Source organism: Bos grunniens, chromosome 9 (assembly GCF_055505025.1).
Source record: "Bos grunniens cultivar Pamir isolate PY7600 chromosome 9, Bosgru_T2T1.0, whole genome shotgun sequence".
NCBI classification, from domain to species: domain Eukaryota; kingdom Metazoa; phylum Chordata; class Mammalia; order Artiodactyla; family Bovidae; genus Bos; species Bos grunniens.
In genome coordinates, this window is record NC_141173.1 from 104,536,360 (window position 1) to 104,556,889 (window position 20,530).

A 20,530-nucleotide genomic window follows, 5' to 3' on the forward strand; every position below is an offset into this window, starting at 1 on the left:
TTTGGGTGCTCGACCTCCTCACAATACTGATTTTGGCATGCTGTGTGTAAAATCGTGTTGACTTCCCCAGAAGCCTTTGAGATGGGCGTTCCTCATTTCTGGTTTAGCAGAGAAACTGGGGTGTGTGAAGGTCCTTGGGGTTTCACGTGCAGAAGGTGCTGAAGTTGGGATTGGAACGTCGAGGCAGTCTGGCCCCGAGCCACATCTGTAAACCCTGCTGTGCCAGTTACTCAAGAAGTGTGAAAGGCACGGGCTGCTTGTTGGAGAAAATACTTGATTGTGCTCACTTGCACACAAATACCAGCCATCAGTAGAGGTGCTCTGTGTGTGAGTAGTGATTTGTGAAGCTGTGGGATCCTGAATTGCTGAGCGTGTGAGGGCGATAGTCTCATGGGGCTTGCCCGCCAGGATCGCTGTATCTTCATGCCTTGTGTATCGTGTTTATGTTGTCAGCCACGTCCTTCCCAAAGTGTTGCTAGATAAAGTTTTATTTACAAATGAAGGCTTCATACTTGTGTCCCTGTGCTAGAATTTTTTCCTGCTTTGAATAATGTCACATGACTTGTATTTTGCTTTAATTATTTATTTTCTTTCCTTTTCTGAAGTCAACAGCTCTTTATACTACCTTCGATGAAGTAAGTAAACTTCTAAGATATCTTGAGATAAACAGAACGTTGCATTTGTTTAAAATAAAAATTAAAATATAAAATTAAAAATCAAATTAATTTGATTGATTTTAATTAAAATTAAACCAATCAAATTAAAAACCATAAATCATATGCTCGCAGGAAAATATTGAGGACATAATATGCTTATGCTTATTCACATAAGCAGAAAAAAAGAGAAAGCTGATGATAGTGTTGAGTATAGCTTTCCGGCTAATTAGTAATTATGGAAAGGCCACAAAATACATGTACACACATGTATATATGTGTAAACGCACCATGTACAGTGTTTGCAGGTATACATAAACACATATATACACATATACACAAACTACCCATAAACACACACATACATACACGCACACATGAGTATGTGTTAGTTGCTCAGTTGTGTCCGACTCTTTGTGACTCCATGGACTGTAGCCCACCAGGCCCCAGGCTCCATGGAATTCTCCAGGCAAGAATACTGGAGTGGGTTGCCATTCCCTTCTCCAGGGGATCTTCCTGACCCAGGTATTGAACCTGGGTTTCCTGCATTGCAGGTGGATTCTTTACCATCTGAGCCACCAGGGAAGCCCGTATATGCACATACATATACATGAATATATATAAGCACATATACACACCTAGACACATGTAAACACATGAACACATACATTCACACAGTTAAGAATACATATATATATCTTCTTAAACTCATTATATTGGTTAAGAAGACCTTTCTTAAATAGGTGGTTGCTACTTTAAGACTGTTCTTATTTAATCTGCTTTGGACTTAACACATGTCATGCCACATGTATAGGATCTTTTGATACTGAAAGTTCTGTGTGTGTATATGTGTATACCAGTTAATCAATTTACTTCCTTTTGTTGTTTTAGATATTGGCAAAACACTTGAATGATGGTAAAATCAACCAACTTCCTCTTTTCCTGGGAGAGCCTGCAATGGTAAAGTGTCAGGCATTTATAATTTAATACCCTGCTACTTACCAATATGATTAGATCTTCTCAAAAATGACATTAATTTTGTCTTGTTTCCTGCCCAGAAGTGCTTCTGGAGCATTCACACGTCTGAATTCCACTGTCTTTGCAGCCGACGCTGGCTGAGCTCTGAGCAAGCTCAGGTCCTGTGCTTCATGCTGATTATTCAGACGTCCTTTCCCTAGGACCTGACGACTTAGTCACCCTGGTCCTAACAGTGTTTGAACTTGTGGGTTATGTGAGTTTATTGATGAAACGTGTCACAGTGTTAGTCGTTCAGTCATGTCCGTCTCTCTGTGAGCCTATGGACTGTATGTGCGCAGCCCACCAGGCTCCTCTGTCCATGGGATTCTCTAGGCAAGAATACTGGAGTGGGTAGCCATTCCCTTCTCCAGAGGATCTTCCTGGCTCAAAGATAGAACCCAGGTCTCCTGCATTGCAGGCAGATTCTTTACCATCTGAGCCAGCAGGGAAGCCCATCTGTGCTGGTAGCAGGGACTCTATCTGCTTTATTAACAGTAAAGTCAGATGTGACTAGTAAGATAGAGTGTTGGATGAGAAGATAATTTTTTAGAACTGTTTCTATTTGTCAAATTTTTGTATTTTATGAGGATATTGCAGTGACTTCTTTGGACTGTAAATAGAATTTTTATATTTTTTAACTGGGAGTCAGCTGTGTGACATCAGTCACTCCTTTCTGCTACCAGGAAGTTAGCATGATTGAACTCGTTTATCTAAAGCTCTTTGTCATCTTGAATCTCTATGACTCCTCTGTCCAGCGGCAGTTTGCCTGAATCAGAAAATTTGGTTTTCTGACTCTTTTTCCTCTGCCTGTGGAAGAGTTCTTGAACATTTGCCATTAAGAAAACAGCCGTGTCTTCACAAGGCTTCAAAAATAAAAGGGTGATCTGAGAAAGGACATGTGAGAAAGAGGGACGAGGGGAAAGAAAACCGGTGTTGTCGTGAGCACAGCTGTGGATTCCAGGTGTGGTCAACACAGTCCTCGTCCTTCGTGGGGTGAGGCTGGGAATGGCGCTGCTGCCGGGCACTGGGGCCGTGCAGGGCTCTGCAGCCCTGGTGCCCAGTCCTCTGGTGCTGCTGCCGGGCACTGGGGCTGCGCAGGCAGCTCTGCAGCCCTGGTGCCCGGTCCTCTGGTGCTGCTGCCGGGCACTGGGGCCGTGCAGGGCTCTGCAGCCCTGGTGCCCGGTCCTCTGGTGCTGCTGCCGAGCACTGGGGCCATGCAGGCGGCTCTGCAGCCCTGGTGCCCAGTCCTCTGGTGCTGCTGCCGGGCACTGGGGCCGTGCAGGGCTCTGCAGCCCTGGTGCCCAGTCCTCTGGTGCTGCTGCCGGGCACTGGGGCCATGCAGGCAGCTCTGCAGCCCTGGTGCCCGGTCCTCTGGACTTGCCAGGTTCTTGTCAGCCTGCCGAGGAATGGGTGCAGAAACACGGCTCCCGGGAGATCCAGCCTGAGCAGTAGGGCTCCTGCCTGAGGTTGTGGGGTGCAGTTCCAGAGGACACGGCTTCCCAGGAGCATCCTGCCTCAGGTAGCAGGGTGCTGATACACAGAAGGGAGGTCCCACAGGAGAACGCAGCAGAGGCGGCGGGTGTAGGAGAAGCCGAGGGATCCCGGGTGACTTGGTGCTTGTCTGCTCTGCGACCTTGACTGACTCTCTCTTCCAGGCTCACTTTTCCGTAATGAACACTGCTGCTTCGGCTTGCCCTTTCTGGGCCTTCAGACTTCCTTCTTTCTGCTGAGAATACTAACCACATATTTTTTGTGTCCTTTTTTTGGTAGGAATTTCTCTGGGATTTCCTAAACCATCAGGAGGGTCCCCGTCTAAGAGATCGGTTAAGCCATGGGGAAGTCAGTTTACCTGAATTTCCGAAAGAAGCAGCCAGTCAGCTGCTTGCGTTTTGCTTTGTCCTTTTACTCAGATTTATCGATGAAGATCTGTTAGCAGTGTTTAAGGTAATGTGTAGGGAAGAAGATGTTTCATTAGGTTCACTTCTTTCAGTTGAGAGGGAATGGAGTTGTTTCCAAATGTAATTAGTTATATTTTAATTATCTTTTGTTTTAATTTATTTGAGTTACGGCTTGCCTCCATCTGAACAGATTGCTTGTGGACATGTATTCTCTATAACAAATTAATTAATATTACTTGATCTCACCTAAAATAATTCATCGTTTTTTTTTTTTACTCTAAATCTATATTTATTTACTTAAAAAGTTTTAATGGAGTATAGTTGATTTACAGTGTGTTAGCTTCAGGTGTACAGCAAAGTGAATCACTTACACACACACACACACATATATACATATATCTATCTACACTGTCTGAGACTCCTCTCCTGTACAGGCCGCTGTGGTGGAGCGTGTGATCACTGAGTGGAGTCCCCGCGCTGCGCAGCGGGTCCTTGAGTCCCCGTTTCGTGTGTAGCGGTGTGTGTGTGTCGGCCCAGTCCCCAGTTCATCCCCGGGCCCCCTTATCCCCTGGTAGCTGTGAGATTGGTTTCTGCTGCTGTGACTCTGTCTCTATTTTGTAAATAAGTTATTTGTACCACTTTTTTATATTCCACATATGAGCGATATCATGATATTTGTCCTTCTCTCATTATGACGGTCTCTCTATCTATATTGCTGTTATGTATCTTTAGGTTTTTCCTCTCTGGCTTTTGCATTTGGAGTTCTTCTTAAAAGACCTTTTGTTTTCCAAAATTATAGAAGTATTCATATCTTTCCATTATAGTTCTATAGCTTTTTTTCCATTTACATCTTTTGATCCAGCAGGAATTTATTTCATCTGGGAATCTAGCTTATTTTTTTCTTTAACAAATTGCTTGCAAGCTGGCCAACCCCATTTAGAGAATAAACACCTCTGTGCAGGGTGCCCTGGACTCCGGACCTGGACTCCCTTTCTTGTCTTTAGGTCTTACAACAGGTTAGTTGGTGTCGACATTAATACTAACATTAGTGTCTGACATTATGGTCCTGTTTCTCCTCTTCTTCAGAATGTGCTGCCTCTTCTCTAATTGTTATTATTCCAGTGAACCTGTGAAGTTAAACAGGAAGCCCACAGGGATGAGCTCCTGATGGATTAATGTGGGGATAATTGATACTTTTGCAAGACTGAACACTGTTCCCTGACAAGTGGCTGCTCAGGCCCCAAGGCCCGTCCCCCGCTTCACTCCCCAGCTTCCCCGCTCTCCCTCAAGACTGAGCCCCAGAGCCGCGTCCCCCTCCCCTGCCGCCCCCGCACCGCCCCCCATGTGTCCCCAGTGCTCATAGGCCCTCCCACGGCTCCTGTCGCCAGGGAAGCCACGTGTGCTGTGGTGGCCACAGGCTCATCGCTTCAGGTGTGAGTCCTGGCGACCCTACCAGGTACCAACCGCCCTGTGAGCCTGATTGCTCTCTGATCTGTGTAGGTGTCAGAGTAAATGGAAGTTGACTGCATTTCTTCTCCAAGTAACAGCTGGCCATTTGAGTGGTTCTGAGCTGTTGAGAGCTCTAGGTAGTCATTGCTTATACATAGGGAAGCTTTTGACTTACATGTATTAAGTTTCTCAGCTATCAACTCACTGACTTTGCTGTTCTTCAGTGGCAAATCATGTCCGACTCTGCAACCTCACTGCAGCATGCCAGGCTTCCCTGTTCTTCACTACCTCCGGGAATTTGCTCAAACTCATGTCCATTGATTCAGTGATACCTTCCAACCATCTCATTCTCTGTCACTCCCTTCTTCTCCTACCCTCAGTCTTGCCCAGCATAGGCTCTTTACCAGTGAGTTGGCTCTTTGCGTGAGGTGGCCAAAGGATTGGAGCTTCAGCTTCAGCTTCAGCATCAATCCTTCCAATGAATATTCAGGACTGATTTCCTTTAGGGTTGATTGGTTTGATATCCTTGCTGTTCAAGGGACTCTCAAGAGTCTTCCCCAGCACAGTTTGAAAACATCAGTTCTTTGGCGTCAGCCTTCTCTATGGTCCAGCTCTCACATCTGTACATGATTACTAGAAAAGCTATAGCTTTGAGTAGATGGACCTTTGTCAGCAAAGTGATGCGTGTGCTTTTTAATATGCTGTCTAGGTTGGTCATAGTTTTTCTTCTGAGGAGCAAGCGTCTTTTAATTTCATGGCTGTAGTCACCATTTGCAGTGATTTTGGAGCCCACAAAAAGACTCACTGTTTCCATTGTTTCCCCATCTATTTGCCATGAAGTGATGGGACCAGATGCCATGATCTTAGTTTTTCAAATGTTGAGTTTTAAGCCAGCTTTTTCACTCTCCTCTTTCACTTTCATCAAGACGCTCTTTAGTTCCTCTTCACTTTGTTTCATTAGAGTGGTATCATCTGCATATCTGAGGTTGCTGCTATTTCTCCCGGCAGTCTTGATTCCAGCTTGTGCTTCATCCAGCCCAGCATTTCACATGATTGTACTCTGCATAGTAATTAAATAAGCAGGGTGACAATATACAGCCTTCACTTACTCCTTTCCTAATTTTGAACCAGTCCATTGTCCTATGTCTGGTTCTAACTGTTGCTTCTTGACCTGCATACGGGTTTCTCAGGAGGCAGGTCAAGTGGTCTGATATTCCCATCTCTTGAAGAATTTTCCACAGTTTGTTGTGATCCACACAGTCAAAGGCTTTATCGTAGTCAATGAAGCAGATGTGTTTCTGGAATTCTCTTGCTTTTTCTATGATCCAAAGGATGTTGGCAATTTGACCTCTGGTTTTTTCTAAATCCAGCTTGAACATCTAGAAGTTCTCAGTTCACGTGCTATTCAAGGCTAGCTTGAATGACTTTGGGCATTACCTTGCTGGCATGTGAAAATGAGTGCCATTATGCGGTAATCTGAACATTCTTCGGCACTGCCCTTTGTGATTGGAATGAAGACTGACCTTTTTCAGTCCTGTGGCCACTGCTGAGTTTTCCAAATTTGCTGGCATATTGAGTGCAGCGTTTTCACAGCATCATCTTTTAGAATTTGAAATAGCTCAGCTGAGATTCCATCACCTTGACTAATTTTATTTGTAGTAATGCTTCCTAAGGCCTGCTTGACTTCACACTCCAGAATGTCTGGCTCTAGGTTAGTGATCAACCATCGTGGTTATCTGGGTCATTAAGACCTTTTTTTGTATAGTTCTTCTGTGTATTCTTGCTACCTCTTCTTAATCTCTTCTGCTTCTGTTAGGTCCATACCATTTCTGTCCTTTTGTGCCCGTCTTTGCGTGAAACATTCCCTTGGTATCTCTGTTTTCTTGAAGAGATCTCTAGTCTTTCCCATTCTGTTGTTTCCTCTGTTTTTTTGCATTGTTCACTGAAGGCTTTCTTATCTCTCCTTGCTGTTGTTTGGAACGCTGCATTCAGATGGGTGTATATTACCTTTTCTCCTTTGTCTTTTACCTCTCTTCTTTTCTCAGCTATTTGTAAAGCCTCCTCAGACAACCAGTTTGGCTTATTCCATTTCTTCTTCTTGGGGATGGTTTTGGTCACTGCCTCTGTACAGTTTTATGAACTTCCTTCCATAGTTGTTCAGGCACTCTGTCTACCAGATCTAACCCCTTGAATCTGTTCGTCACCTCCACCGTATAATCATAAGGGATTTGATTAGGTCAATTGAGAATGGCCTAGTGGCTTTTCCTACTTTCTTCAGTATAAGTCTGAATTTGGCAATAAGGAGATTATGATCTGAGCCACAGTCAGCTCCAGGTCTTGTTTTTGCTGACTGTATAGAGCTTCTCAAGACTGTGAAGAAGGCTGAGCGCTAAATAATTGATGCTTTTGAACTGTGGTGTTGGAGAAGACTCTTGAGAGTCCCTTGGACTGCAAGGAGATCCAACCAGTCCATTCTGAAGGTGATCAGCCCTGGGATTTCTGTGGAAGGAATGATGCTAAAGCTGAAACTCCAGTACTTTGGCCACCTCATGTGACGAGTTGACTCATTGGAAAAGACTGATGCTGGGAGGGATCGGGGGCAAGAGGAGAAGGGGACGACAGAGGATGAGATGGCTTGATGGCATCACTGACTTGATGGACGTGAGTCTGAGTGAACTCTGGGAGTTGGTGATGGACAGGGAGGCCTGGCATGCTGCGATTCATGGGGTCGCAAAGAGTCAGACACGACTGAGCAACTGATCTGATCTGACCTGATCTGATAGAGCTTCTCTATCTTTGGCTGCAAGGATATAATCAATCTTTTTTTTTTTTTTTTTGATTCTTAAAGCCACTTTTATTTACATTATTATTTTATAGGAAATATAGTAAAGTAAGGTAAACACCTGTGAGTACATAAGAGTGTTAGGAGTGAAGCTTTATACACACATTGGAAAACAGTCACGACATTTGAACACAAAGAAGGGGATTGAAAACTACATTCTGAAAATGGTGCACCCGGGTGAAAGTGAAGCTTTCCTAGTTTTTGATGTGCTTGGTAGAAGAAAAGAAGCAATATTCCGAGCATTTGAAGAGATATGAGAAGAAGGAAATTGATGATAAATTTGCATTTGCATTACCAAGAGCTAAAGTAGACATTTTGATTCAACCAGTCCATCCTAAAGGAAATCAGTCCTGAAAATTCATTGGAAGGACAGATGCTGAAGCTGAAACTCCAATACTTTGTCCACTTGATGTGAAGAACTGACTCTCTGGAAAAGATGATGCTGGGAAAAATTGAAGGCAGGAGGAGAAGGGGATGACAGAGGATGATATGGTCGGATGGCATTACTGACTCAGTGGACATGAGTTTGAGCAAGCTCTGGGTGTTGGTGATGGACAGGAAAGCCTGGCGTGCTGCAGTCCATGGGGTCACAAAGAGTCCGACAAGACTGAGCTACTGAAGTGAACTGAACTGAATTTTAATTTTATAATGAAAAGTTTACTCGAGGACTCCCCCACTCCCTGAAAAATGACAAATTAAGGAGTTTGGGGTAATTCAAATGTTCCTTCTTAATATGCTGGTCTGCCTGCCTTCTGGTTTATAATATGCACTCACTTCATGTATTAATATTCATGTCCTATTGCTATTGTAAAAGATTATTATAAACTTAGGGGCTTAAAACAACACAGATATAGCATCTCATGGTTTTGCTTTGAGAAATCCAAAATGAATCCTATTGGACTCAGGTCCAGCTTGCCCTGTCTGTGCTCATGGAGGACATTCTGGCTGCTCCTTTTTTCCAGTTTTCGAAGGCCGCCTGCGCGTCTGTGCTCATGGAGGACATTCTGGCTGCTCCTTTTTTCCAGTTTTCGAAGGCCGCCTGCGCGTCTGTGCTCATGGCCTCCTCTTCCGTCTCTAGAGTGCGTCATTCCAACCGCTGTGCACTTTTCACAGCTCCTTGTTTCTGACTCTAATTCTGCCTCCTTCTTATTAGGTCCCTTGTGATAAAATTGGAACTACACAGGTCACAGGTCTTTATTCACATATGCAAAATCTCCTTTAGCTGGTAAGTTAGCATAACATGTACCAACGACATTTGTGGGGGAGGGGGCTCATTACTTCATTGACCACACCTCATAATCCAATACATTCCATACTCTACGTCCTTCAAAAACAGTAGAATTGGGTGGACTAATTTAAGTTATAATCAGTCTTATTTCAGTATTGACCATCTGGTGATGTCCATGTGTAGAGTCTTCTCTTGTGTTGTTGGAAGAAGGTGTTTGCTATGACCAGTGTGTTCTCTTGGCACAACTCTGTTAGCCTTTGCCCTGCTTCATTACGTACTCCAAGACCAAACTTGCCTATTACTCCAGGTATCTCTTGACTTTTTACTTTTGCATTCTAGTCCCCTAGGATGAAAAGGACATCTTTTTTTGGTGTTATTTCTAGAAGGTTTTCTAGATCTTCATAGAACCGTTCAACTTCAGTTTCTTCGGCACCTGTGGTTGAGGCATAGATTTGGATTACTGTGATGTTGAATGGTTTGCTTTGGAATCAAATTGAGATCATTCTGTCGTTTTTGAGATTGTACCCAAGTACTGCATTTCAGACTCCTTTGTTGACTCTGAGGACTACTCCATTTCTTCCAAGGGATCTAGCCCACAGTAGTAGGTATAATGGTCATCTGAATTAAATTCACCCATCCCTGTCCATTTTAGTTCACCAGTTGCTAAAATGTTGATGTTCACTCTGGCCATCTCCAGTCTGACCACTTCCAATTTACCTTGATTCATGGACCTAACATTCCAGGTTCATATGCAGTGTTGTTCTTTACAGCACTGGACTTTACTTTCACCACCAGACACATCCACAATTGGGCATCTTTTCTGCTTTGGATCAGTCTCTTCATTCTTTCTGGAGCTGTTTATCTGCTCTTCCTCAGTAGCAAATTGGACACCTACTGACCTTTGGGTTCATCTTCCAGTGTCCTATCTTTTGCCTTTTCATCCTGTTCATGGGGTTCTCAAGGCAAGAACACTGGAGTCGTTTGCCATTCCCTTCATCCGTTGACCACATTTTGTAATAGTCCACAGACTCGGGTTTGCCAGTTATACAGGTGTGTCAGCTGTAAATAATGTAATTTTTTTACTCTTTTAAAAATACTTATATGTCTGGCAGTTGAGTGTTTATAGTATGTAATCCTTTTCTAGGTATATTCATTTTTAATGTTTAAATTCTTGTTGTGTCCTAGTTTTTCAGGAGACTCTCTTAGAGAGTCCAATTGTTTGGACTCTTTTTCTCATTTATTTCTGGTTTTGCTGCATTGTGGACAGAGTAGCATATGTAATTGATCACTATTAATCAGCCTTATTTAAGATAATTTTGTTGGTTATGGCTTGACTACTTTATCAAATCCATTTTAATGAAGAGTTTTCCTTCTTTTAGCTGAGAGAATTATGTGTAGGGAGTTAACAGAAAGTCAGGACTCTTATGTGACCTCAGATGCGATAGCAGAGAAGCAGGAGCCTGACCAAAGTTGTAGTAACAATGGTCTGTTTTCTCTAAACCAGGAAAAAGCAGCGGTGGGGTCACTGATTAACCTTGCAGGAACCTACGTTTCTCGCTGCCACCCAGCTTCTCAGCTTAAAAAACAGGTATGTGGGGAGGGGTGTGCAGGTCCACAGTTGTAGAGATTTGACGGGTGCAGCCCACCTCCTCCAGCCCAGCTTCGGGTCCCCAGACCTGGCTCTGTGGCTTGTGTGCCTCCCAGATGTGTGGCCTTGGCCTGGCCACTGCATCTTTCTGGGGTCTAGCAGTTGAGGTGATGGTCGGTTTGCATCCTCGGTGTTTTTAGTACTTTGTGGGTGACTGCGTGCCGTTAACCCAGGACCTGTCACAGGTGTTGCTTGGCAGTGGTGAGGGATGTCAGCTTCGTCTGACCAGCTTTCGTTAACCTGTAGATTAAACAAGCAATAAGCTTGTGAGCATCTCTACCCGGATATTGTGATTGGAGAGTGGCTCAGAAACTTTATTTTACATATGGCAGGAGGTACCAGGGAGCAAGGTGGGGTCATGTCCAAGAATATAATCGTCACAATAGCTGCTAGTAGAAATTCTGAAAGGAAGCTGTAGAATCAGTGCAGAATGGGTTGGGGAGCTTTGCAGAGGTGTCGGAGAGAAGCCGAGCCCGGAGTGGACGGTCCCCAGGAGTGTCGGGTGGGAGGGGCTGTCGACACTTCCTAAGGATCTCATGTTTTCACCTGCCTTCCTTTACCTGTGTTGACCAAATAATAGATGCCCACCAAGTTTTCATATGTAGCCTCTGTAACAATTTTACAAATACGGTGTGTTAGGTGCTGAGCTGTGAGGGGAGCATTGGAGCTTGGCCTCTGCTGCCTTTGCCCGAAGAAGCTGAAAGGGAGCCTGTGCGGTGAGTCCTCACAGAAGCCTCGCAAGGCTCTGTGAACCTCAGCTCCAAACAGTGTCTTCTCTGGCAAGACTGTCAGGAGACAGGTCCCAAGGAGGAAGTACTAGGGCTAGGTGCTGGAGGGCTGAGACTGGGGGTCTCAGGGCCCAGTCGTGGGGGAAGCGTTTGCAGAGACCTAGGGCTCAAGCATGAAGGCAGGCCTCCTGGGCAGGTGGGTGGCATCCAGCAGAATAGTCAGTTGGTGGTGCCTCTGTCATTTACCTTTACCTTGGTCTCCTACATGGCTTTTTCATTTCATTTTGGGGAAAGCAAGTTGCAGATGAAGTGCTTTGCCCAGGGAACCACTGAAATAAACATCAGTTTGCACTGGCCCTAATTGGGCAACTGCTCTTTGTCACATGTCTTTAAATGTTTCCTGTCTTCAGATCAGAAGGTGATTCTGAAACAGATGTCTGCAGCTCTTTAATCACAGAAATCGTGGCTGGGCTGTGTTGCCATGTGCCTGAGACACACCGCGCTGCCCACCTCCCAGGGCCCCTTCCTCCTGAGGAGTGAGTCCAGGGCGCCCTGGGTGCTTGGGCCTGGGGGAGGTGTGTTGGGTTGCAGACTTCGCGGAGGAGCTGTCAGATAAGCCCTGACAGTGCGTGTGGCGACAGAGATTCTCACGCGGGATCTGCCGAGTCTGACGCCTGTGACACGGCCGCGGCAAGTGTGCAGGCCGCCGGCCCGGGGCAGACAGGCCCTCAGGACCCGCTCTCCACCCCGCAGGTGGCCCCGCCTGCTCCATGTGCTCTGCAGCATCCCCGTGCGGACCCTCTTCTGCCCCCGAGCTGTCCTGGAGGTGCTGGCTGTGCTCCGGAGGGTCAGCGCCCACTGCCGCCGCGTTTGTGGACAGGTAGCCGTGTGCGTGGAGCTGAGGCGCCGGCAGTGGGAGGACCGAAGCCTGCGCTCGCGGCAGAGGCGGAATTACCTGCGTCTGGTGCGCAGGTGCGTGCTGCGTGACCTGGTGGGCGGAGCCCTGGTGCGCAGGTCCAGGGCCTGCTGAGTGGAGTGTCATGGGCGGAGCTCTCCTGGGCGGCTCTCAGCTGATGGGCTTCTGCTCCCACTTCAGAGAATGCTTATTTTCGAGAAAAAGTGCAATAAGTGTCACTGTAAATACCACCTGTAAGTTTAGAATATGGGTTCTAGAGACCCAGCGAATTTTTGGATTTTAAAGGTAACAGCAGATCTACCCGGCGGTGCCGGCAGTGTGTATGTAGAACGCGCTGCGTCCTCACGAAGGCACCTTATAAAGGTGATAAATATTTAGCACTTACTAAATTTTAACTGATCTTATGTTTTTAGTATGAAGCTTCTGTCTCCGATGCTTTACCTGATTTTATTGCTGATTGCACTGGAATTGATCAACATTCACATGGTTCTTGGGAAGAATGCTTCAGAATACCAGCAGTACCTGAGGTCAGTGTGCACACTTTAGAACACCAGCGGTATCTGGGTCCGTGTGCACACTTCAGAACACCGGCAGTATCTGAGATCACGTGCACACTTCAGAATACCAGCAGTACCTGAGGTCAGTGTGCACACTTCAGAACACCAGCGGCATCTGGGTCCGTGTGCACATTGCAGGAGGTGAAGCTGTGTGTCAGTATTTTGAGTCGTGCTCCCTCCTATCTGACTCTGAACTGCTCTTCTCTGTGGGTTTCAGTGCAAGTCAGTGAGCCTTTAGAGCTGACAGTTCAGAAAGCTGAGTGATCTGCATGTGAATGATTTTGGAATCCCTCCCTCAGGGCCACGGGAACTCTGTCCAGACGGCGATACTGGGAGGAGGCTGTGGGGAGGCTGCACCACCCTCAGCTGCACGGGCTCCTGGAGCCTGGTCCGGCTCTAATCTGTAGATGGTCTGCTGCAGGGCCATGTAGGCACTGTAGGGCAGTGCCCCCCGCCCACTGGATGCCAGCAGCCCCCAGTCGTGACAGCCACAAAGGGCTCAGACGCCCCCAGTGCCCTTTGGGGGCACAGTCACCTCAACTGAAAGCCACAGTCTAGATAGGGGGCTGTGGATATTCATTGTATTCTTTTAACTTCTAAGTGTAAAAATTTCAAAAATTCATAGTTGGAGACAATTTTGGGCTACTTGGGAAACTTTAAGGAGAACTTGGGAAATGTGGATGTGGCCCTTCTCGCCAGTCAGAGGGCGTTCCCTGTGGGCTTCCTGGTGAGTCATCTTCCAGCAGAAGCCTTTCAGCAGCGATGGCTGCTCCCAGCAGCACGTGTCTACTGTGGAGGGGGGTGGCCCCTCTGGCGGGGGGTGAGGCTAGTGGGGTGGAAACAGGAGGCGCAGCCCCCAAGGGTCCAGTGTCTTGAGGGTCTGTTATGTGAGTGTGGTCCAGGTGGCCCCTAAGGTCCCATCAGCAGAGTGTCCTGCGTGGGCCTGGGAGCGGGTGCGCTGTGTGGCGCGTGGACGTCCACCCTGCACACTGACACTGGCGTTCTCGCCTTCATCCAGGTAGCGTTCTCTCGTTTCCATGTTGTATGTATTTCCTTTTGTGGAATCTTCAGGTGAAAATTACCTAGAGTACTTAAGTTGTGATTCCAGAATGAAGGGGATACAGTAAATCCTTGTTGCATTTACAGTGGGATAGATAAATTACTTTCTTTGTTTGAAACAGGTTCTTAAAGTGCATCTTGCAGTACACAGAGAACCTTGCAGCTTGCACCAGGCAAGACAGGAACAAGTGGGACGACGCTGTCCGTCTCACACACACGGCCTTGTTGAAGATTTGGGCTTTTATTGAGAAGAAACAGATGTTAATGCATTTAGCCGAGAAATCCACCATTAAAGTCGTCTGATAAGTCAGGATGCCTCGGGCTCTATCAGAAACCTGACTGACTGTGTGAACTTCATAGCCTGTGAATCGAAGACCCAAGGGCAGGGTGTGTTTCCAAGGGCAGGTGGTTTCGGGACTCTGCTCCAGCAGGGCCCCAGGCTTCCTGCCCTGCAGTTCTCCAGTCGCCTTCCGGCTGCTGGTGTGAGCCTCAGGTGGATCCCTGGGAAGCAGTGGCCGCAGCAGTTTGGGGCCTTGTCTCCCGACTGCGTCCTACGCAGAGGAGAGTCTTCTCACTCAGCCGTCACCCCGGTGTGGGTGGCCACATCTTACTGGCCATAGTGCTAATCTTGAAACGACGGCTGTGACCAGGACCCTGCCCTGCACTCATGGGTCAGGCTGGGTGGACATCCACCCCTGGACCAGCCACTGGAGCACGGCGGGAGGCCTTGGGCCAGTCACCCCGTCCTTGGAGCAGAGGGTGAGGTGGATGGGATGCAGAACTCGCTGGAGAGAGGTGGGGAGGAACAGCTCCTGGAAGGCCCTGGGCAGCAAGCCTGCCGGTCAGCATGTCCCCGGGGTCCAGGCCTGGCGGGTTTAGCACAGCCCCTGGGAGGACAGAGTGAGACGGGCTGCAGACCCCCCAGGTCAGGCTCGCGGGAGGCCCTGGGCAGCCACTCCGGGAAGCTCCTCGTCCACAGCAGCAAGGCGGGAGGGCCTCCAGGAGCCCCTGCAGGGCTGCCCTGAAGCCCGAGTCTGTGTCCCCTTGGCTGTGCCCCTCCCCCGCTGGCCGCACAGCCTCCTCCTGGCCTTGCTGGCGAGTCGGCCTCCCAGGAAGGGCGGCCTGCCACGTGCTCTGGCTTCTCTGCCATCAGAGGTCGGTGGGGAGGCTGCCGTGGGGCGGGTGGGGCCACGTGACCAGACTTCCCTGGTCCAGCTGTCGCTTCTCCAGTTCAGCAGTGGCCACCCCCTTGTAACTGAACTTACAGGATAAAGACAGGGTAAAGACGGGGACGCCTCCTGCTTCTGTCTACTGTGACGCAAGACCCCCCACGCCATTGCCCCCCTCAGAGGAGGTCCTGTGGTCGGTCACAGCCTCCAGGCTGGACTCAAAATTATGATTTAGAGGATAACCGCTCGTAACCCCGCTGGTGTTGGCACTGGAATGGGGCTGGCGGGGAGGGAAGAAGCGGCCGAGCTGCGTGGTGACCATGGGACCCGAGGGCCGGGCCCCTGGTCTGAGGAGCCCTTCCTCTCTCATCGCCGCCGCCTCCCTCCGCTGCTCACCTCTGGTCGCTGGTCCTCACCTGGTAGGTCGACCCAAACCTCACTCCTCAAAGAGCTTTCCCGCTAGGAATCTGGTAACTGTCGTTGTCCATTGCCTTTTACCCCTGGAGATGGGGATGCTGGGAGCTTTCCCAGGGCCCCAGCCTGGGCCACAGCTGTCCCCAGGGACATGGGGAGCAGGCCCCCCAAGTCACAGCCCTTTGTCCTTTGTGTCCCTGGCAAGGCTGCCCTGAGCCTGTCTGTGGCAGCGTTTTCTTGAGAACAGAAGCGTCCAGGCCAGTGGGCTCCCAGTGCACCGCCCCCAGCCATGGTTCCAGTGGGGCCGGGGGCTGCTCCCCGCATCTGCCGCCGTGACTGTGTACTCTCAGCAGGGACACAGCCGTGTGCACTGCCCTCCCTGCTGCATCCTCCGGGGGCTGCCGCCCTCCTTGCTGAGCACCAGTGGCTGATGTGACGGGGTGGGGGGTTCCCTGCATCACCAGATGCCAGGGGCGGGCCCTTCCTCCTCACGCCCCTGCACCCCTCTGACCCCCTCGTGTTGACCCCTAGGCTCATTCCCCTGGGCCCCTGACCACTGACCTCCCTGACCCAGCGCGCTCTTCCCGTGGGTCTCCCCTCACTGCGTGGTCCTTCCTGGCACTTGACTTGGAGCAGTCCCTGCCCCCGCTGTCCTGGGGCCGCCGTGTAGCTGGGTACTGCGGCTTTGCCCTGCAGGTGATGTCCACAGCCTGCAGAAATCACAGAACTCTTCACGCTTTGGGCAGCCATCACGGTAGGTACACAGGTAGGTACATGCGAGGAGGAGTGAGCTTGTCACTGTGACCCCCACCGTGGAGCAAGCGGAGCCGGCTGCTGCGCGGTGGGGGTGTCAGGTGGAGAGGGGGGTACTCGAGGGGGGCTGCCTGATGCTCAAAGGTTCAGACGCATCTGCAACTGGCTCCGTCAGGAGGAAACTCAGAGCCCTGGGCAGAGGCAGGGTCCTGGTCTGTGCAGGGTCCCCAGGTCCTGGGGTGGGGGGCTCCTGGTCTGTGTGGGGTCCCCAGGTCCTGGGGGATCCTGGCCTGTGCAGGGTTCCCAGGTCCTGGGGTGGGGGGCTCCTGGTCTGTGTGGGGTCCCCAGGTCCTGGGGGTCTGGTCTGTGCAGGGTCCCCAGGTTCTGGAGGAGGGGGTTCTTGGATGAGGAGGGTCCTGGTCTGTGCGGGGTCCCCATGTCCTGGGGGGAGGGGTCCTGGTCTGTGCAGGGTTCCCAGGTCCTGGGGTGGGGAGTGTCCTGGTCTGTGTGGGGTCCGAGAGCAGCAGGGAGCTGGCTCTCACAAGGAGAGGAACTGCCAGGCTTTGTCCGGGAGCCTCGGTCTGTGCTGTGGGCCTGTGTGTGGCTCCCGTGTCGATGCGGATGCCTGTCCACCAGGCCTGGTGGCCCAGACCACAGGGTGAGAGCTGCCTTCACGTCCACCTGCAGGGCTTACTCTGGGTCTCCTGTGAAAGCGGCCATTTGGCTGGGAAACTGGTTAGCGGCCACTGGCAGGCGCCAGTCCTGTAGACATTGCTCCCAAGACGCAGAGGCCCCTGGGCGTCTCTGCTGCCTTGGTGGCAAGTGAGGTGCCCACCTGTCCGTCCCCCGAAGTGCGTCCAGGCCTGCTTGGTGCTGGGTTTACGCTGCAGCCTGTGGCTGTCCACACTCCGTCAGGCCGTCTCGGCCGCCGTGTTTGCTGCCCGTGTCACACATCGACGGGGCCGCGGGTTCCAGGCTCTGCTGACCCCTGGAGACTTGGCAGAGCCCTCACGAGGCCGCGGAGATGGAACCAGAACGCTGCTGTGGGCTCGGCCGCGGGCGTGTGGCGGGGTGCCCGCCCGGGGGTGCTGACCGGAGGCCGGGGCTGTGGCGATCTGTCCCGCAGCGGCGTCGCGGTCGGGGTCGCGTCTGATTACGTGAGCCCCCGTCCGCGCTTCCCTGCAGCGACCCCTCTGCTCCGCAGGCCACAGGCTGCGGGCCGCGTGACCCCCGGTGGCTCTCAGCGCGCTACCGGCTTCAGGGTCGTGGGGAGAGCTCATTCTGCCTGCTTCTACTCTGCCCTTCCCGCCACGGCCGGGGGCCGGGGGACCCACCGGCCTTCACGGCGAGGTCCGGGTCTGAGCTGGGGCTGGGGCCACAGGAGGGTCACGGCGCTCTGCTGCCTGTCTGCTCGCAGCCAGCCCCCAGCCCTTCCGCAGATCGACGGCGGCCTCAGCGGCGGCCCTGCCTGCCTGTCTAAGGGGCGCTGGGACGAGGTAGCCCAGAGGCCTCGGCTGCATCTCTCTGACGGGCTCTGCCTGCAGCCGGCACAGGACCAGGCGGGCGAGCAGGCCCAGAGAGATGCCCCTGCCGTTGGGCGTCAGCATCGCTTCCCAGAGCAGACCAGCCGCTCCTGTCTCGGGGCTTCCTCGTGGGCTGATGGGGATTCTGACGCCAGTGCACTTCCTCCGTGGCCTGCTTTCTCTCCCTGATTCAGCTTCTCACACACTGTCCCCTGACTCAAAGTTTCTTTTATTTTATTAAACCAAGTAATTTCTCCCATTTGAACTGTTCCAGGAGGTCTCATTTCTGTCAACCTAGAAAGTGAAAGTGTTAGTCACTCAGTCGTGCCCGACTCTGCAACCCCATGGACTGTAGCCCACCAGGCTCCTCTGTCCATGGGATTCTCCAGTCAAGAGTACTGGAGTGGCTGGCCATTTCCTTCTCTGGGGATCTTCCTGACCCAGGAATCAAACCCAGGTCTCCTGCATTACAGGCAGATTCCCTGGGGAGCCACCAGGGGAGCCACCAGGGGAGCCCCTGTCACCCTAGACGTCTGACCAGATGGCTTCCCTTTAGGGACGTGCTGTGGACCCAGGAGGTGAGCAGCCCCGCACGAGAGGCAGAGGGTATAGTGGGCTCTGCTCTGAATTACAGGCTGTTTTTCTCTTGCTTTTACACTGATGGTTCCCAGACCCTGGTCCCCTGGACTGCTCAGCACCAGCACCACACGGGCCATGTCAACTCACCAAAACCCTCCTCAGATGTCCAACCCCAGCCTCTCAGAGTCTGTCTTCCAACTGTCCCCCTGAGATGGTCTCCTGTCCTGCCCGCCACCCTCACGTGTCCCGCCTGGCCTTCCAGGTGGGCTGAGTTCCCGCGGGAGAGTGTGACCAGACGCCCACCTCCAGGGGGTGCTGTCGCGTGTCCCAGGACCCTAGCCTGGGCCTCCCGCAGGGATCAGCATGGGTCCTGGGTGTCACCGTGTCTGCAGGCCTTTCCCGCGGGTCCTGTGCAGTGGAGGGCAGCCACACGACACCCACGACGAGCGCTGTGCTGGCTGGGGGGCTGGGCACTGGGCACGTGGCTGCTGCCCTCTGGCCGGCCCTTGGGAGGCCGCATTGCTCCTGCCTGAGGCCGGGCTGGGCACCGTCCACGGAATCCACCCCTCCCTGCAGCCTGTGTCCTGCCGACCACCTGCTCCTGGAGGGAAGACCCTGCCTCTGTCGGATGCATCCCTGCGTCCCCCCTCCCCGGGCGGCAGGCACAGCCAAGGGGGCGAAGGGCGAAGACCTCAGACGAGGTCCCGTGTGGGCTCTAACCCTAGAGCAGGAGGAGGGGGCCAGCCAGTCCACAGTCCGCAGGCAGGAGTCGCGGTGAAGCTGGGGCTGGCTCTGAGGGGCCGTGGTGTGACACCGTCTGCCACTGCTGACAGGCAGCCAGATGCTCCAGATGCCTGGGGTTTGCGCCAGGCTCCCCGGATTCTCTACATCCTCTGCCGGCCCAGTACCTCCAGCCGACGGAATTGCTGGGGAAAGGAAGGAGGTGAAGGTTGGCTAGATCTGGTACCCACGCAAGGCAGCAAGCTCTCTGAGCTGTTACAGAGTGAGGTCGGGAGGGAGCAGCTGGTGCTGCGCGGAGGCCCCAGGCTCCATGTGGACACGCCCAGACTAGAGCCTGGCTCCGTCTATCACTCACGGGATCGGCCCTTCGCCCTGAGCTTTCTCCAGCGAGGCGTGTGGAAAGGAGCACCCCTCCCGGTTAGGGTGCCGTGATGAGCATGTGCAGGGCACGCCAGCCCCTCCTGACCGGGGCGGCCGTCTGTCAGTCCTGCCGGCCTTCCGCGAGGCCCGGAGGAAGGACGGTGCGGAGACTCGGAGGCAGTCATGCCGCGCGCCCCCACCCCATCCCCACCCCCACAGTCTCTGCAGACGTTGCTGTGCACGAGGTGGACGGGACACAGCTGCCGCCTCCTAAGTCCTCGTCCTCCTGCTGAGCTAAGAATAGCCCTGCCCGGGCCTGGGCGGTGCCCTCTGAACTATGTGCCAACAGAGCCAGAGCCGACTGCAAGCAGGCCCTGCCTGTGCCGGCCATCAGCGTGCGGACGCGGGGTGGAGGGGGTCAGTGGGGACGCGGGGTGGGGGCGTCGATGGGGACACTTTCCCAGGGATTCCATGGGGAATCTGCTCCTGTGAATAAACATTGGGTTTCCCAGATCAGAGATGCTCTGATCTCTGTTAACGCTGTTGGTGACTTGCTGGGCCTGTTTCGTGGGGTTGTGCTTCCTCTGTAGGGACACGGGGTGGCGCTCTTTAGCAAAGCCAGGCTGAGTCGACTGCGGGAGGCAGCGAAAGCCTCCGGGAGGGAAGGGGCCAGCGTCTTTGATCCAGCAGGACCTGCCCCGTTCTCTCCTCCCGCCTTGCCTGCAGTGGGCAGAGCTTGGCTTCCCTGGAGGGTAAAGAGCGGCATGCCAGCTTGTCAGCAAGTATGGCGGGGCCAGTCCCCGGCCGTGAGTTTCCATCAGCCAGCCATGTCCCAGTGGAGACAGGAACTCCACCCCTAGGAGGACAGCCCGGCAGGCTGATCCGCGAGGCTGAGAGCAGACTGCCCCGGAGAAGCTCTTTGTGTGCAGACGGGTTGACTTCCTACAGAGGACAGCGTTCAGGATTTACTGTGGGAGAGGTCTCCTAGTTCAGTTC

The 20,530-nt window shown here is 51.9% G+C and overlaps 1 protein-coding gene across 13 annotated transcripts in view; it reads left to right on the top strand.

Annotated features, from left to right (window-relative positions):
- Positions 1 to 14,305, top strand: part of ERMARD (ER membrane associated RNA degradation) — a 44,501-nt gene extending 30,196 nt beyond the window's left edge. For 8 of the 13 annotated variants that reach the window (XM_086318783.1, XM_086318778.1, XM_086318782.1 and 5 more), the window contains 9 exons: positions 606 to 635; positions 1,545 to 1,613; positions 3,441 to 3,614; positions 10,592 to 10,675; positions 11,375 to 11,451; positions 11,874 to 11,999; positions 12,217 to 12,435; positions 12,793 to 12,906; positions 14,118 to 14,305. In XM_086318783.1, coding sequence (XP_086174909.1) covers positions 606 to 635; positions 1,545 to 1,613; positions 3,441 to 3,614; positions 10,592 to 10,675; positions 11,375 to 11,451; positions 11,874 to 11,999; positions 12,217 to 12,435; positions 12,793 to 12,906; positions 14,118 to 14,298 — 1,074 coding nt within the window. In that variant the 3' untranslated portion in view covers positions 14,299 to 14,305. Of the gene's footprint in view, positions 1 to 605; positions 636 to 1,544; positions 1,614 to 1,711; positions 1,963 to 3,440; positions 3,615 to 10,591; positions 10,676 to 11,374; positions 11,452 to 11,873; positions 12,000 to 12,216; positions 12,436 to 12,792; positions 13,019 to 14,117 lie in introns of those variants that run through there. The other 5 variants (XR_015133491.1, XM_086318784.1, XM_086318780.1 and 2 more) reach the window with 5 other exon arrangements.
- Positions 14,306 to 20,530: the final 6,225 nt, after the last annotated feature.